The following is a 17,712-nucleotide window of genomic DNA, read 5'->3' as shown; positions in this document are numbered from 1 at the left end:
CCCCACTGAGGGCAATGTAAACCTTTAACTTAAAACAAGTTGCAGATTTTACTTGTAGTTGTGTCATTGGTCTTACTGGCTTTTCAGACAGCAGTTGATATTAACCATAGCATTGAGGCAAGGATAGTTCTTTCACCTACTGGTAATGCCACAACAGAGGATAACACTTCAGTAACCACTGCAATGAAGCACATGAATTCTCCAGTGTCTTCCCATCCAGTCACATGGCATGAGTTGTCAGTCCTGCCTTCTTGCCATGTGGATGACATTCAGCGTCCTGAAGAGAGGAATCATTTAAGTGTCCGAGTCCCACTCTCCAACGAATGAGAAATTTCAGTGACTGACGAAGAGGGGGGCAAGATGCCCCCCCGCGTCAGCCATCTTTGGTGTCTGCGTCCTGATTCCCCTCTCTTCTTCCTGCTGCAGCACTCTGAGGCAGAGGGAGTGCTGGTTGGTCCCAATCGCATTTGCAGCCGAGCGCGATGCTTCCCCCACAATGGTCCCGCGGTCACGAGAAGGGCACGTCCCATCGCTGCGTGTAGGCTGACGGTTCACAAGGGCTTATCACCAGCATCTTACTGCTTTCAATCCCGTCCAGAGCCATCTCGCTGTCCAGGCAAAAGTGAGAGGCCAGGTGCTCAATGTGCGTACCAGACTTCTGCCACCTCTGGAGGACAAAAGACAAAAAAATGCATGGGTGCAAAAATGAGACAATTTCAAATTCAAATTAGAATTCAGTGCAGATCCATAGAACTGTGCATTGGTAGCATGACAGTTTGTTTACTCCCTTTGTCATAAGCTGGATGTGTACATATTACATATCATTTTAAACATAAGCCATCATTGTTGATCCACGTTTATGTGTTTGAACAAACTCACAAAGATGATATTCCAGAAAACATGGCATCATTGTGATCACGCCTTAACCACTAGGTGTCTCTGTTGCCTTACTTTTTGTTATGTGCATAAATTGGGCCGCGGGATTTTGAATGATTCGGTTACGAACAGTTGCTTTTTTTTTTACTATTTGAAACCTGACCAGTTTAAAATATCAATATGGAAGTGACATCCTCACATCCATTGAAACTACAGAAACTAGTGCTTGAGCAATTGTGTGATTTTCTGAAAGTGAAAGGGTTTCATATAAAGATCTAGTGAGAATTGAAAACACTCTGTGTTGATGGGCATATCTGCTATGCACCATCTCCCATTAGGAATGACTACAAATGGAATATGTAATGCACAGTGATGAGGAGCAGCATTGTTCAGTGCATTTACTGTACGCATATTTTTAGAAGTAACTGAACAGAAACAAGCTCTCCTCTTTTGTGTCCCTGATCAAAGGGAATCCTCTCAGATTGCCGTGACACATTTCTAGCAGTGGGAGACCGTTTCTTTAATTGAAAAAGAAAATAGTTCAAACTAAATTAATTAGTATTCAGGGTTTGAAGGGCCTCAAAGTCACTCTTGTTACTACTGGCTGTTGAATCGCAAATGATTCGGAAGCATGTTCTTGGGCTCTACCTTCAGCCATGCACAGCCTGCGGGATTGTATCAATGTGGCTCTAATTAGATATCGCTGTGCAGTTTCCAGTCTCCTTCTGCATGCTTGAGATGGAACATGCTGCTCTGGGAATCTACTTACAGCCGGGAAATACACCTGGAGAATGTAGTGTGGTGTAATGATATGTGCCGGCAGTAAACACACAGGACCGTTTAAATTCATCCGTTGAGATAGTGTTTCTGGCAATACTGGGGAGATATAACTCATTTGCAATTCAAAATGGCCAAACAGAACAATTCAAACTCTAAGCGAACTGAGCGATTTGAAGCTGATTTTGAAAACAGTGAAACAATGGAAATAGCCTTGTACCCATGATATATATATATAACTGGTGTAATTTCTCCATGGCAAGCATTACAGGTCACGCTACACTAGTAAATCTGGATTTGTTAAGGTCTGTATGTGTAACGCTGCAGGTTGTACCACTGTAAAACAGACAAACAGACCTGGCCATAGAGGTCTCCTTTCTTGATTTAACTTTCTCCTTCTCTCTCACCTCTGCTTTCATTATTTAAATATATTAGTGGACACACAAATATTTTATTACCCAACACAGCGTGATTCAAAAACACACGGGCATGCACATTCTAATGCATCCCATCAGCCGAAGGTTCAATTTATGTGTTTTAAGGCACTTCTGACTCTTCAGACTGCTAACACTGATTCATGCGGAAAAAAAAAAACACTAAAAGTTACATGTCCAGGTATACATCCTGAGAGAGACAGCAGAAGCCGGTTTCCATCTAAGAGTAATGCTGTCTGCAGCTGTCTGCGGCTGCCAGTGGACTGTGGGTTTGCCGGAAAGATCTCGGGGGGGGGGGGGGGGGGTTCTCCAGCGAGCTATCAGAGGCTGTAAGTGAAACTTGATTTATGACTTGTCAGAAGTGTCTTTCTGGATTTGTGACTCCAGACTGCGGTGGATGGCAGCGTGTGCGAGGCCAAGGGCACCGCGGAGCTCTTACTTGTTTTCCGTCTCCCATGTTGCAGGGCATGAGCAGGACCTGGGATGCTGGGAAGGTGGTGGAGAGGGAGAGGCAGTGCTGCTGCTGGCGGATCTGCTGGCCGTGTGTGTAGATCCACTCCTGGGGAAATATTTCGCAGCGTTACCGCATACATTTTATATACACTCTAGACATTCAGCTCCACAAGCATTGCACTGAAAAATCCGTCTCTGCTATAGCTGAAGGTCAATGAGGGGCTCTGATCTGCTGGCTTCTTATGGACATTCTTTAAGGGACACAGTCTAAATAAGAACACCAATACCTAGCATACGAATGCACACAGCACCAGAAACTACCGTTACCAATCAGAATATCCTAGATAAGGAGGTAAGAAGGATGTGGGGAAGAAATGCAGGTAAGGATTATCAGGCCATACTACAGAATTACACAATCACCTCATTTCTCTTCATCATTCGCAATGACAGTCTGTGCTTTCACACCTGATAAATATACACTGGTTCCACCTATTGTGACACGTTCTGAACAGTGTGTGAGTGTGTGTGCGTGCGTGAGTCTCTAGAGCCGTAATACAGTCAGATCTGTGGATTACTACACACTCCAAACAGTGTATCTGTGGGTGTGCGCCTCATTACTGAGGAGGAAAACAGTGGATACATTCCTATAACACATATCACAACTTGCTGAGAGTTGTGGCTGTGTGCCATGCATATTCACTTTACAGTGCATCCATTCCTTGCGAGAGAAAATGTGAGTATGAGAGGAGTACCTAAATTCTTTAGGACAGGCTGCAAAGTAACACAGCTCAAACAAGTCATTACAGGCTCGATAAAGGCCTACTGCAGCCAGCAAGTGCTGTACCTACCTTGTATGCCTTAGTTTAGAAACACTGGGCTAAGGTTGCTTGGTTAACAGTAATGTCTTAACATGTTGATTGATCAACAAGCCTCCAGCTGTTTATACATATTAAGTCACAGAGATGTGTTTGGGACTATAATGTCAGCCAGAGTGTATGTTTTAACAGATGGTTAAAATGTTTCCTGATTCCAGCTGTTAGTCCACACCCTTGGCCAGACACACCAGATTGCTAGATAAACAGTCACACTTAAACCATGGTTACCGTTAATGTCTGTAACTTTTGCTGTATTGTCTTGAGGAAGAAAGAAAGGGTATTCAAAAATTTTGCACAAGTGGTCCATAATCAACATCTGAAGAGGTCTGTTGTTTTTGTATCATCTTTTACATTTTTTCAATACAGTTTACACTTAGCTTTAATTAGTTATAATTATGCATACTTTTTATCATGTACTTGACTGCCAATATGCTGTTGCGAATTTGAACAGAGGGTTTTGTAGACAGTCTCATATTTCTTTTGGATTTTGGTAAAACGCCTCCTCGGGTGTAAATGTGTATCATCAGTTGCCCGGACTGCAAGCAAGTTACCAAGACAACTCAGACTATGCATGTGCAATATGTACAGTATATCTACACGCACACATGCATTTAAACTTATATTGTACAGTATATGTCCGGGAGATCGACAGCCTTGACTCTTCAGCAAGTTTCATCATTTAATTATCCTTTGAAACAATAAATCTGTCCTTGGTATAATATTACATTAGAGATGTGTTGACAGCAAAGGACACCTGAGGGCAATAAGCAGACACAAGGATGATGACTTGAATGTAATTGAAGGCAATTAAGGGGACATCTTTTAAACACCAGCGGTAATGAGAACATTCGCTGCTTCTCTGTCCTACCGGCATTCATCAAGGTCAAACAGTGAGAAAACATCTACTGCACTGCATCCTGCACTGGCAGGGAAGAGGAAATCAAGGCTTATGCCAAAATGTTTGGTCTCTGTAGCGGCTGTCTTTTTCTACAGCTATGGGTATCATGCTGAACAGGCTACATTTCTGTCTAAGGTCTATCCTGTTCAAGGCATTTTCTTCTCACATTTTCTACCACAATTTATGTCTTAAGGTGATGCTGAGTCTGGGACTTTAAATGGAACACTCATCAAATATTAACATGGCTTTTGAAAATGACTTCCTAAAAAAGTACAGCCAAATTACTGCTACCATATGTAGGTCAGGGGTGTCACCTTAGGTGTGTTCAGTGTACTGTGTGAGACACATTTTAATGGCTGTCCTTTGTCTCGGGAACAGTATCAGGTCAGTCTGGGACATATCGATCGTCACAGCAACACTTCTTTGCCAGCGAAGCAATATTCAAATTCTCATGAAACACTGCTTACAAGTAATAAAACTCTTTGGGAAACTAGGACAAAAGATGACAGAGATGACATGCCTGTGATGTGAAATCTCAGAACAGGCCCTGAAACCAGTGCAGGGTGTGTGGATAGTGTACTGCAGTCCTGCTCAGTTCCAACACTGCTCTGGGAACAGTGAGCACACAAGCTGCACCTCAGCGAGCTGCCTAGCCGGTATGGGATCCAATCCTTCTCTATCACAGCTGAGCACACGGAAGCATTCGGCTTATTTACCGCCTTACTGCAGTGAATCTCACCTCATCCGAAAAAAAAATAAAGAAAAAAAGGGACAGTGGAGAGGCCACTCGAGACGTGTCAGTTTATCCGAAATGCCAGCCCTGGCAAGGGGAACTTAAGTGGCTGAACTGAGCGTGGAGGAATTAGCGCTGGGGTGCGATATGGGTGCTCCAAACCAAGCAGGTCCATTAATGAGATACCGCGGGATTATGGGATAAGCGGCAGGTGGGTCACATCGCGTGGCGGATTAGAAGGTCAGTGAGTAGAGGGCGTTATCATATCTCCGTATAACAGGATAAGATAGAGCTGAATGTGAAAACATGGGAACGTGGTCCACATTCAATCTAATCAGACTGCGATTACAGCCCTGCTTTATGACGGTAGGTGGTAGGAAAATTTAAATGTGTTAGTTTACTTCAGCATGGTCTCCAGATGCACAGGCTATATCCAGTCACCATTAAGGGGTGCCAAACCCTGGACTGTGTGAGGCCCTACACAGTCTTGTGGCTGTTTCGCTGTATGCTTTTATTTCATTTTATGATAGAGATGAGAAATACATTATTCTGTTTTTTCATGTCAGCAACACATCAGTTTTCTCCCAGGACTAAACAGGCCTTCCCTGCATACACAAAAACACAACCATGCAGACTCAACTCATCCGTTGCTGATTACATATTCATTATGCTCTGCCGCTTGTGATTTCAGTGTTGGATATTAGGCTACATAAAGAAAAAAACCCTCATTAGCTTCCCTGGTGAACGAATTCCTGTGGTAATACTGTGACAAACAAGCCTGACCAGCTGAACTTGTCCTTGCCTTTTTTCATCACCCTTCTATCCCCCTAGTACCTCATTTGCATCGTCTAATTACCCATCAGCAGGTGGAATGTTATTTGACTGGGCGAAAAAAAAAAAAAACAAGCCTGCTCACGGCTTGCTATACTGCACGCTTCTGAACAAACATAAAAAAGACAAACTGAGCGTGATGCTACACACACTCACCTGAATCCAATAACACTCAGAGGCCCCTGGAACAACAGCAAGGCTTAACAGACAAGTGACATGACAGACAGACATTGTGAAAATGTGCTTATCTGCAGCAGAAGTGTCTTTTGAGTGGTGTGGGTGCCTGCGCCTGCTGGTGGCACTGACAGTGAGGAATCGGCTGTTAGCCGAGCAGAGCGCGACAGCCCGGACGGGGGGCCAGGCCTGTCTGAGCCATCCGCTTGGGCGAATTCCACACGCGCAAGACGATGCATGTCCGCTGAGCCGTACAGTGCTGTAAAAGCGGAGCGTGACATCGGGCGCACTGGCGGGGAAAGGACTCTCCCGCCCCGCATTTTGCCGGCCTGTGGAGTTCGCGTCTGGGAGGGAGGGGGGCCCACCAAAACTGGGCCTGTTGGGCAAGCAGGCAGCAGGATACTGTACCTGGTTGAACGCGGGGACCGCCTTGGTCCCGATGCAGGGTCCCAGCGTCAGCACTGGCAGGTCCTCACCCTCCACCTTGCGAGACTCCAGGCAGTTCTGCCTCTGCCGGATCACTCCGGACTTGGAGTCCGAGTCGTCTGGGATCCTGGGAGAGGGAGAGGTGCAGAGAGCTATGGTAGTACACAGCGTGACGCAGACATACATACAGTATTCTTCAAATGATGTCCACACCTTTTCACTGATTAGCTTGATGGGTTCATAAAGCCATCTCCACACATAAAGGGAGATGAGCTGTCTGGTAGTCCTGCACGCTGCATTCTGTGGCCCAGCCTGAATGATATTCCAGGGCAGGTCTGTGCTGAATTACAGCGCATATTAAAACGTACTGTTATGAATGGCACTCGGGGCCAGGTGCATTCATCAGGACACTGCTGAACGCACAGCTCCGGCAGAGAGGGATGGAAACGCCTTGTAAATAATGAGGGAGCTGCCAGTGCGCTTGGTTCGTTCACTTAGTCAGCAGAGAGGATCCTGGAACCGGTGGGGCCGCATTCATCACAGGCCCACGACAACAGGAATCGTTTTTCACCCACCATCAGAATGCTGATGACACTGCAGCGAACAGGAGCACCATTGCTGGGGGGGGGGCGGAGAGCACCCCACGCAACAACACTGTCAATTTCCCTGGCAACACCATCCAGGAAACAAGATGGCATTAGCATCTTCTCCAGACACGCTATTGTCGCAGTTGACTCAGGACTCAACTGATCAACAAATCGCTTTCACTCCAAATGTTGGGAGTTTTGCTGGCCCATCAATATGTCAAGTCTGAAAAATTGCTGAATGACAATGCATTAATGAAAAGTACGCAGAGTGCTGCTCTCACTTGAGTTCTGGATAGACGTTGTCCAGATACCACTTGAAGGATTTGCACTTGAGACTCTTGCGGAGCTCCTGTCTGTTGTGGACGCTGATAAAACAGGAGAACGAGTCCAGTTAGGGAAAAATACATCTCCACAACACAGCCAACCTCTTATCATAAAACAGACACTGGAGGAAAAAAATGTAATCAAGACTAACCACGCCACAGTCATTGGTATTCCAAGCAGGGCTGCAAACAGATCCCTCTTTAGAAGCAGCCGAGTGCATGGTGTGAACCCTCGACCCTCTGCTGTTCCCAGCTCTTTCATTTCACACTGGCTAATTACATTTGATAATCAGCTGTGAGCGACTCTATGTCTTTGCTGTATAAAGTGTCGTTTGCAGCGCTCTGCGTCTCGACCGCTGCTTTTGAAAGAGAGATAATGGGAGAGTAGGAAGCGTGTAGCGTGTCACTCACTCCCCGTAGGGCTTTCCCCTGGCGGCCGGTCGAGCCGAGTAGTAGAAGAGTTTGAACTCGTCCATCCACACTTCCGCCGTTCGCCTAGTGTTCCTAAAAGGCAGAAAAACACAGTGAGACCCATCTCCTGCAGCCTCTAACAGGTCTTCACAGTTTAAATCCCAGCAACTCTGAGAAGTGAACCTCATGGGATTACTGCTGTTTCCCAGAGGGTGACCCCCATTCATCCTGTGGCTTGTTCTTATCAGCATCTAAAGTTATGTTTTGTCTGGATGGATGGGAGAATTTTGACAATGACTGCTAGAAACGCAGAAGATAAGAATAATTTGTAATGCTCTGGAAATGATTTTTTTCTCACAGTGATATGGAGAGTAGCATGTGCAGGACCCAAATTTTCTAGCCTGAGGTATTAAAAATCTCCTGCTGGGCTGCTGCATGTTTACACATGTGACATAGCCTGGGGTCTTCTGTGGAGACTCAGCATGTGTGTGCTCAACCGTACAGCATAAACCTGCTCTGCTGCAAGCCGGCGCTGATAGGAAAGGTAACTAAGGGAAGCGCCCCACCACAGCCGGCGCTCCCGGGCATTTCAACACTTCAAACTCCATTTTCAGTAATTAGAGAGTCCCGTTTCACTTCCTCGCAGAATTGCACTAGCTGATAAGGGAAGCTCATATGTGGCTCCTATTTCCAATCCACTCCTAAGGCTGGAGTCACATTTGCTTGACTGAGGCGTAATTGTGGTGCAAAATTACAAAAAAAATCTTCCACACTGACGTTCGCACACAACAAACCTTTTGAATGCGCCCTGCCTCTGTGCAGTGTTTGATAAAGGCCTTAAGACGGAGTGTTCTGCTAATCTGAATACAAATGAATAGGTGAGATGTCTTATGCAACACAAGGATATGTCAGGGCAAAGCAGACAGGAGAGTAAATAATATTCTCAGACATTTTATTAACAACAACACAAAGCCGTCGGATGGTTAGCCGTGCTGCCCCAGCTCCTGTGAGAGATACACAGATCCTGCTAAATGCAGTAAGGAGCAAGTCTGCTTTCATTTGTGTTCTGTGCAGCCCTGGAAAGCTAATTAGGGTAATTTTCCCTCTATACCCCTGATACTTTCAGAGGCAGGAACAAAGTTTCTCCTTGCCTCCCCGCTGACTTGAATTCCTTTGAAGTGCACGACAGCTCTGCGTACCTACAACATAGCTGTAGCGCTCTGCACACAACCGCAATGTGGCCTCGCAACATAATGTGGGCTCACGGATCGGAAGTGACTAACGGGCTTGTGACACTAATCACAGTAATCTTTAAAATAAGCCGGAGCAATAAAAGCTATAGAATGATTGCAGCAGCATGCTTGGAAAGCAGATGGCTTATTTGATTGGCTGTATCCTGTTTTTTTTTTTTAATGGAGTGAAACATAGTAAACACAGTAGATATTTACTGCATAAATTCTGTGTAGTCAGGTGATGCTCAAGGGTAAAATGTCCTTTTCTCATTTTGATTCCCGGATTTAGAGAAAACTGTATTCTTTATAGAAAAGGCTTCTGTACTTTAAGTAATAGATTTAACTGTAGTTTCTTCACAGTGACAAATGCATGTATTTTCAATGGTAAGAGGTGACAGATATTTGAATGATATTTCATTTCATACTGACAACTAACCATAATATAAACCTGTGTCCCACTGTCACTTCTGTCAAAAGATATTTAAAAAAAAACCCTGCAATTATACAGCTGGGGAAGCTGGAGGTTCAAAGTTATGCATGTTTAGATATTTAGGGTGTTTTCATATTAGGTATGATTGCTTCATACCGTGCCTGAGTACGATTGCCCCCCCCCAGCCGCTCAGCTTTCACATTAGTAATGCTGTTCAGTACCCAAGTACAATTGTGTATCTACACACTCCGATACAGTAGGTGGCAGTATGCACCTAGTTGGTTTGTGATCCGCCAATAAACACAAAGAAGAAGAAGAGAACACTTGCGTCATCAACTACGCGACATTTGTTTATGTTGTCGCTCCAGTGTAGAAAACCTCGCCAATCCCAAGATCCCAAGCCCATGCAATGGAGTCGACCTTCACACTATGCCTACTATTACTGATATTTTGGAGACAATGTCAAGAACAACCCTCTCGCCTGCCTTCCTACTTTATCAGCTATGGCCGCGCAGTTTGGAGGATGAGATCGACGTGTGCTACGTGCATACACAGATTTCGTGATGTCACATTCTAAATAGCAATCCACTTCTGTGTTTTGGCACAGTAGTTTTCACACCTGTACCCGAGTACACTTGAGACCACCTTTTCAAGTGGACACGGGTAAGGTTCGTTGATCTGTGCCCAGGTACGGTACACAGTGTTCACACTAATCAAACAAACTGGACTTTGTGGTCAAGTGTACTCGGATCCGTGCCCAGGTCCCTGATGTGAAAGCCCCTTTAAAGTGGGTGCCATCTGATAATAGGAAACCATCACACGGAGAGATGGTGCATCATAACTATGGTTTCTCAATTTTATACATTCTGCAAATCCCTGACGTACAATCTGAACTCTCCAAGAAACCTCCTTTAAAATGGGAACTAGTCATAAGAATTCACCGACGAGAACAGATTTGCGAAAATGGAATTGTTCTCAGAGGTCAGCAGCTGATTTAAATTTCAGCTGAAATTTCCATAAGAAATAGAATACTGAATTACCTTACTGATTCCATGAGAAGAAATTCTACTCATACACAAGATGTGCTTGTTAGAACTCCTGCAAGGTCGTTTTTTTTCTTTTTGTTAGAATATGCATAAATACAGATATGTAGTCTTAAGTCTCCTTCAGAAAATAGAGATACGCCATTCTTGTTCCTGACAGAGAACACAGTCCTACAGAGCACTTAAATCAAAGGAATAACCAATCAAAGCTTTACAACAAAAAACTTTTCTTTAATGAATGCTTACTCTTCTCCATCTGCTGCATTTGTAGTTTATTCCAGCTTATGACTGGCCACTAGGACAATGTTATTTTCTTTTCTGTGCATGAAGCTAGTTTAAATGCCATTTTCTGGACTTAAACTCGATCTAAATGTGTTCTGCTTTCTTCAGTTATTGTGTGTCCTTCTTACTAGGAGAACAGAGGGGGGTAAGGCTTACTTGATGTAAGTGTTGGCATTTCCCTCCGGAAAGATGTAGGGGTGCTTCTTGCGGAAGACGTGGCCAACCCTGCTGCAGGGAATGATCTCCAGGCTACCGCCGCACATCCACACCCGGAAAGAGATCTCTACAGGGGATCGGCGCAGGAGAAAACAGCCATTTATTATCATTGTTACAGATGGTCTCGGCAGACACCTCTGACCCACAGTGACTCACAATGGATGTGCGGCATAGATGTGGCTGCAGGGAAACCAATCACGGAGACGAAGGGGCTATTCTCGGGGGGGAGAGGGGGAAGAGGGAGATGCATTTTCAGTAGAGTCTCAGCAGACAGGGAGCGCACCACCCTCACATATCTCAGGGTGTGCAATTTAAGATATTCTTCAGGGCATGCAGTCTCTGGGATGTGATTTTCTTTTCAGATATGGAAAGATACAAGTATGTATTTATGTAGTAAACAGGAAAGTCGAGGTTGGACATACTAAGAGCACATCAAGTATGTCTTATATAAGAGCGAAGAACAGCTTCTACTACAGTCAGCTTAACACAATCCTAACCCTAATTCCAAACTTTATGAGAACAGATGATAATGGTCCCAGATCAGTGTTTAGGGGCACATATATATCGACACTCAGGACTGACATTTAAATGCCTTGTAAAACTAATAAAAGACTTTCTGTGGGTTTTGTTTTTGCAGTGAATAACGCTTAATGACCTTTAATATGACAATGACACACAAACATAGGAACAAAACAAGACCCACGGGAGGAAGGAATGGGTTTGGACCCGCTGTCGTGTCCTAATTCTGACTCGTCAACCTGTTCAGCGTGATCAACTTTGCACAGTCAACACCTTTTCAAATATCCACAATCAAAATGAATGTACTACCAAGCTCAACTAGCCTTTCTCAGTGACCTCTGTCGGCATCACCACAAATTGCTTTAAAACCCTTGCCTCTGAAGTCACTATTTCTACTACAACACTCCAAAAAATATCAAAGATCTTCGTCAACCTGTTCAGCGTGTTTGTCATTATTTTGTGTCCGCCATGTGGCGTTTTAAGGATTTAGAACCCTGGAATGCACACCATGCATTTATATTTCAGTACACTGCTGCTCATTTATGGTGCTTTGCACAGAAGGTCAATTGCACATGCATACATTAATGAGCTTTCCCAGAGCATTGTGTAATTCAGTCCCACACTGGTGTACTTAAGTTTGCTCTTCAACCCCACATCAGTAAAGTCTATGTGCCTGGAATGCCGCATGGAGCAGATCTGCTGTTACTGAAGTAAGAGTTCTCAAACTTTTCTGCAAAGTTTCTGTGCTGTCCGGCCCCAGGAGTGGAAGAGACTTCCATCTGCACAGAGCCGGCAGACACGGCTTTATTGATCTGAATCAGCCAGACACTCACACACAATCCCCTGCACACATTGAATCCTTGAGCCCCCCTGATATTTTCCAGCAGGGGGACCTGGGGTGTTGAGTTCTGCAGGAGCGGGATAGAGAGGAACTGAGTGGAGCTCCAAGCCACAAGCTGCAGGATGTTACAGAGAGCTCATTATGACATGTGAGACTAGGAGCGGAAACGTGAGGCAGGGAACACGAGGACCCGCGCCCCCAACGCTTCAGGTTCACTCCGGGAACTCAGCAAGTGGATACCACTTACATGATTTGATGCTACTTGTGAGCATACAGCTATCCTTGAATTTTCAGGAAGGGATGCTCTTGGAATGCAATGTTGACAACCAACACATACAAATAGAGATTTAAATGAATTTTTGAAGTTCTCTGGAAAAAGTCAAAATGTATTGAAATATTAAGTGGGAGAGGGTCTGATAGGATGTATCACATCTTGAATCGCTTCCTAGCAAGCAGCCATCTTATGTGAGTGATCACTTTGTGTGAAATCAGATAGTGATTGCTTTTGTGACCATGGAATGAGGGTGGGAGGCTGATCTAAAACACTATTCAGTATCATCAGTCGGCACACATATTTTAAACCCTACATTTCACACCCACAGCTGCAAAAGAAAAACATCTCTGAACAAATCCCTTTCCTCATATACACATAGCCATCCTGGAGGAGTAACAACAGGGCCAACAACTCATAAAATCAGTTTACATGCACATGGTATTCTACTTTTTCTAGAAAATCCCTAAATCCCTCCTCCCTGGATCTTTCACGCTTATAAATCCATTTAATAATTTACATTTAAAAGACATGCTGTGACCCAATATCCTCCTTTCACACAATCAAAATCTCACATAAGATATATGTGTACACACATCACTGCTAACTTCAAAGATTTATTTGCACTCCACTTCACATTGCTGCTCATATATGTCAAACAAAACTCTGCAAGACGGATCAACTTTGCACAGTCAACACCTTTTCAAATATCCACAATCAAAATGAATGTATTACCAAGCTCAACTAGCTTTTCTCAGTGACCTCTGTCATCATCACCACAAATTGCTTTAAAACCCTTGCCTCTGAAGTCACTATTTCTACTACAACACTCCAAAAAATATCAAAGATCTTCGAAGGTTAAGTGCTCCAAATTTTCTACAATACGTGATGGCAGGCCAATTACAGTGAATGGCAAGAGAGATCTCAACCTCAAACAATATTACTGTTCAGAAAACCAACAAATGGACAACAAAGAAATCTCCGCTTGGGACCTGAAGTATATGAATGAGTCGATCAAAGAAAACAGCTGTTTTAACAACATCCCAATTTCTGTGACCTTGAGAGCTTGGTGGAAAATCAATAAAACCCTAAATCACAATCTAACGGCAAACAAATATACTTGTCTTTTATCTTGTATTTCTTAATATTAAATCCATTCTGTTAAAACAATGTATACAAAAAAGATTGCTCATACTCATCATTTACAATGAAATAACATCCGCTTTTTGCAATATTTTCAAGTTCAGGATACCCTTAAAACATAATTTAGTGACACTCTACCATCCCAGTGTTACCAGAAGTCATTCATTGAACACCCTCCATCCACTGTTTCTGTATCTGTTTCCCAGATTTTAACACGTGCACACAGTGCACATCCAATGTACCTTATAGATATTTCTATGCCCCATGGCTCTGTCCATCAAACAATCACAGATGCATTCACATCTATTTTGGGTCACATTATAGCTTTATCCCCATTCCTCCGTCTCCTTGGTGACTTCTCCTTCATTCCACCCCCGAAACACATTGCACTCCTACTTCTCTCCATAAAAACTGCCAAAAAAGTAATCCTTCTACACTGGAAATATGAGGAAAAAAATTCTCACCACCACAATGTATTAGCCTGATGATACAACAGGCCTCCTTGGAGAAAGTAAATCGCACTTTTCCAGACAACAGCTCACAATTTCTAAAACCTGAACTCTCTTTATAGGCTTGCTGTAAAAGCCAAAGAGTGGATATCCTCTTTGCCACATCATTTGTCCTGTTTTCTTCAATATGAACTTTTCCACTTCACCTCATAATTCACCCTAAATCCATGTTTAACCCTAAGAACCACATGCAGCTGAATAACTCCCTCTGGCCCCCTAAATGTAAACATCCACTCCAAAACTCTCCTCACTGAACTCACTCGTTCTTTTCAAATCATAATTTTTGTGGTTGTGTTGTTCTGCATGAACTGTCTTTAATTCCATTGAGGTATTTTCAATGTATGTTGACAAGCAGATAATAGATACAAAGTATAGAATAGATACTGAATAAAAAAAATGTTATAAAAACAAGTAAAAAGACATGGAACATATGGAGTATGTCATTTCAATTTGTACAAGTATTTTTTTTGCTGATAATTATCAGTGTATGACACTCATTTTCATAGTACCATTTGTCATATTTCATGAATGCACAGTAAAAGGCAAACCACTGCAGTGAGATATGAGCTGTCCACCTGGGAATGTTGCGCTTTCAGCTGGCACTTGGGAGGAATGTCTTTGGTCAGGTGACTCACCAAAGTTCTCCCCACCCCAGATGTCCATGGCGGTGTCATATTTCCCCAGGTGATTGAACCAGGACTTGTCAATCACAAAGAGCCCTCCAGCAATAATGGGGGTCCTGCAGGTGAGAGAGCATACATCACAAAGCAATACCACACAGGCTCACACAAAAACAGTGACTAATGGCTTTTTCCACTCATATGACAGGAGCCTGACAGCAGATGATTTCTAGCAGGAGTTACTGCTGCATTGTGGTGTTCTACACAGTCAAATTCATGGCAGGATAAAAGCATTAAAGTGATTTTTTTCTTCCCCATAGATACTGAAAGAAGAGACACAGAAACAAAATAAAAGAATGGCAAGAACCTTTGAAAACAATATCTAGATTTAAATCAGATTATGAGCTTGGATTACTTGGTGGAACACATTTTGAACATACTCAACTGATGAGTTGAAAATTTAGTAAAAATAAAAGATCCTCATTTGGCCAATTGTTTCTGAAGCACCCAATAAAGTGTAAATTGATTCAGTGTTAGAGGCCTGCCTGCACTACAGTGTAACAGCCGACAGACTGAGGCCATTGAGCCTTGTAATAAGATACACCCTCATTATCAGTGGAAAGCAATACTTGGTTTTCCATTTCCCTTGCAAAAAAAAAAAAAAAAAATAAACTGCTCAAACGTTTTCAGAGTACAGGATGACCACTGAGCACAGTGCTTCTCATCTCCCAGCTTGGCTCTTGCCACGTCATCATTCTTGTCTGTGAACCAATAAACACATCGTCTCATGCACTGAAAGGGACAGGCGGCGATGCTAATCCACGCGTGCAGAATCCTTTTTCTGTCGCTCCCTGTCTGCAAAGCACCGTTCCTCTGGACTGACCAACAGTGTCAGGACAGAGTGGAACCGACTCCTGCGGCAACAACAGCTCACGTTATTTATAACTCCTCCAGAGAAGACCGGAGGCAATACCGTAAAAGGCAGAACCTAATAGATACATTGACATCTGATAAACTACCACCCTGGCTGTATAATACCTGAACTCCAGCTGCATTCTGAAAGAGTCAAAGACAATGCATCGTCTCACTTTCTGTGCTTTTAGACATATACTAGCCATTGTCATGACTCATCTTTCATTAGTTAGACCACACCACAATACAATGTAACATACATGGGAGGGTTATGCAAAGAAAACGGTGAAAGATACAGTTCCTTTGACAGAGGATGACATTTGGATGTGCTGCACCCCCTGGATGCCTCTTTTTATTTTCAGTTTTCAACGTGCTGGATGCTACTGTGAAACCGGAGCCAAGGGCTTAAGCATCACAACGTGTTTCTTGTCTTTCAGAAATGTTTTCTCTTCTATGACACACGTTTAATTTGTTGGGCAAGTTAGAGCGTGCACTGTCAGCTTAGAAAATGTGACATGTATGAATGATATTCAAGACTAATAAAAAACAATATAAAAATAAAGCACATGACAACAGGGGTTCAACTGAGCTTTGCAGTATGGACTGTGCCATAGATATGCTCCCTAAGGCCTAGAGTGTGCACTTCACTTTACATTCTTTCTTTCATTCATTCTTCTGTGCCAACTATTAATGGCATTATCTCAGTGAGCTATTGTGATTTATATGTGCATTCTGAAAAGCAGTTTTGAACCTGTACTTATGTGCAAAATTTCAATGTAATACAAATGCGAAATTAAATACGAAGACATGAGACCAATCAACAGTAAATAAAAATACAAGTAAATCTTGCTCAGTGTAGAGAACTTCACTTGTGCTCTCCATTGAAGGGTGTATCAGAGTGTGCTTTGCATTCTCCCACAAGACTGGGACATCCCCTAACATGGCAGCCAGCCAATGACGTGCACTACCAAGGGTGTGAAAAACTGGTTTCAGTACACGGTTCCTCCAGATGTGCCCAGTGTCTCCACGGACTCTCTAACCTTGTACTTACACACACGCACGCACACACACACACACACACACACACACACACACACACACACACACACACACAAACACGCACATTCATACACGCACGTACACGCACACACGCATACACACACATGCACATGCACCCACACACACACACATAGTTCCAACCATCTGCACCGCACTTGCGCTCTCCCTCCTCTCTCAGCACCACCCGTGAGCCCGTCTCTGTCATGGCCCTGCCAGCCATCCCCGGGCATCTGTCACCTCTGAAAAAACAGCTCCTACACCCCGGAGCGCCACACCAATTAAGCCCACGTGAAGCACGCGAGGGTGGGGCCTGCGAACCTCCTCCGCTCAACATAAGGCCTGGAATACCATCATCACCTCGGAGATGGGAGGGGGAGGGGTGGGGACCAAGGACTGGGCTGGGGACAGCAGACAGAAAATGGGAATGAGGCACAGGGAGGTCAGGCCTTGTTTTAGCATGTCTGACACACACATTGCGACACAGACCCATCATGGTGCTTACTCTAGCTGGCGGGTACAGCAGCAGGAAGTTGAAATTGAGTAGCCGAGGGGAGCGGACCACCTTCTTCTAGGAGGAGAGGACGAGAGACTGAGGGAGAAGCAGAGTTCTCCTCAACTTTTAAAGCAGAGTATGAAGCAGACTATAATTGGCATTCTCTGTCTGACCCAGAAATGCAGTATAACCTCCATTCTCTACCTCCAACACAGAAAGGCAGCATAACAGTTGCTCTCTTTTTGACCCATGAACGCAATATAATCAAGATTCTTTCTTTGGCATAGAAACACACTTTCTCCAGTATTTTCTCTCTTTGACAGGATCACCGTGACTGACCGTTC

At 43.9% G+C, this 17,712-nt stretch overlaps 1 protein-coding gene across 1 annotated transcript in view; it reads right to left on the bottom strand.

Moving 5' to 3' along the window:
• The window catches only part of galnt14 (UDP-N-acetyl-alpha-D-galactosamine:polypeptide N-acetylgalactosaminyltransferase 14 (GalNAc-T14)), a 64,432-nt gene continuing 46,720 nt past the window's right edge, over positions 1-17,712 (bottom strand). Inside the window, exons 9-15 of the mRNA XM_036549715.1 lie at positions 14,920-15,023; positions 10,942-11,068; positions 7,799-7,891; positions 7,346-7,429; positions 6,460-6,604; positions 2,527-2,646; positions 1-667 (exon numbers count right to left, since the gene is read on the bottom strand). Coding sequence (XP_036405608.1) covers positions 509-667; positions 2,527-2,646; positions 6,460-6,604; positions 7,346-7,429; positions 7,799-7,891; positions 10,942-11,068; positions 14,920-15,023 — 832 coding nt within the window. The 3' untranslated portion in view covers positions 1-508. The remainder of the gene's footprint in view (positions 668-2,526; positions 2,647-6,459; positions 6,605-7,345; positions 7,430-7,798; positions 7,892-10,941; positions 11,069-14,919; positions 15,024-17,712) is intronic.

Source organism: Megalops cyprinoides, chromosome 17, assembly GCF_013368585.1.
Source record: "Megalops cyprinoides isolate fMegCyp1 chromosome 17, fMegCyp1.pri, whole genome shotgun sequence".
Classification (NCBI taxonomy): domain Eukaryota; kingdom Metazoa; phylum Chordata; class Actinopteri; order Elopiformes; family Megalopidae; genus Megalops; species Megalops cyprinoides.
Note: the sequence above shows the minus strand (reverse complement) of the source record. Positions and strands in the feature narration are given on the sequence as shown.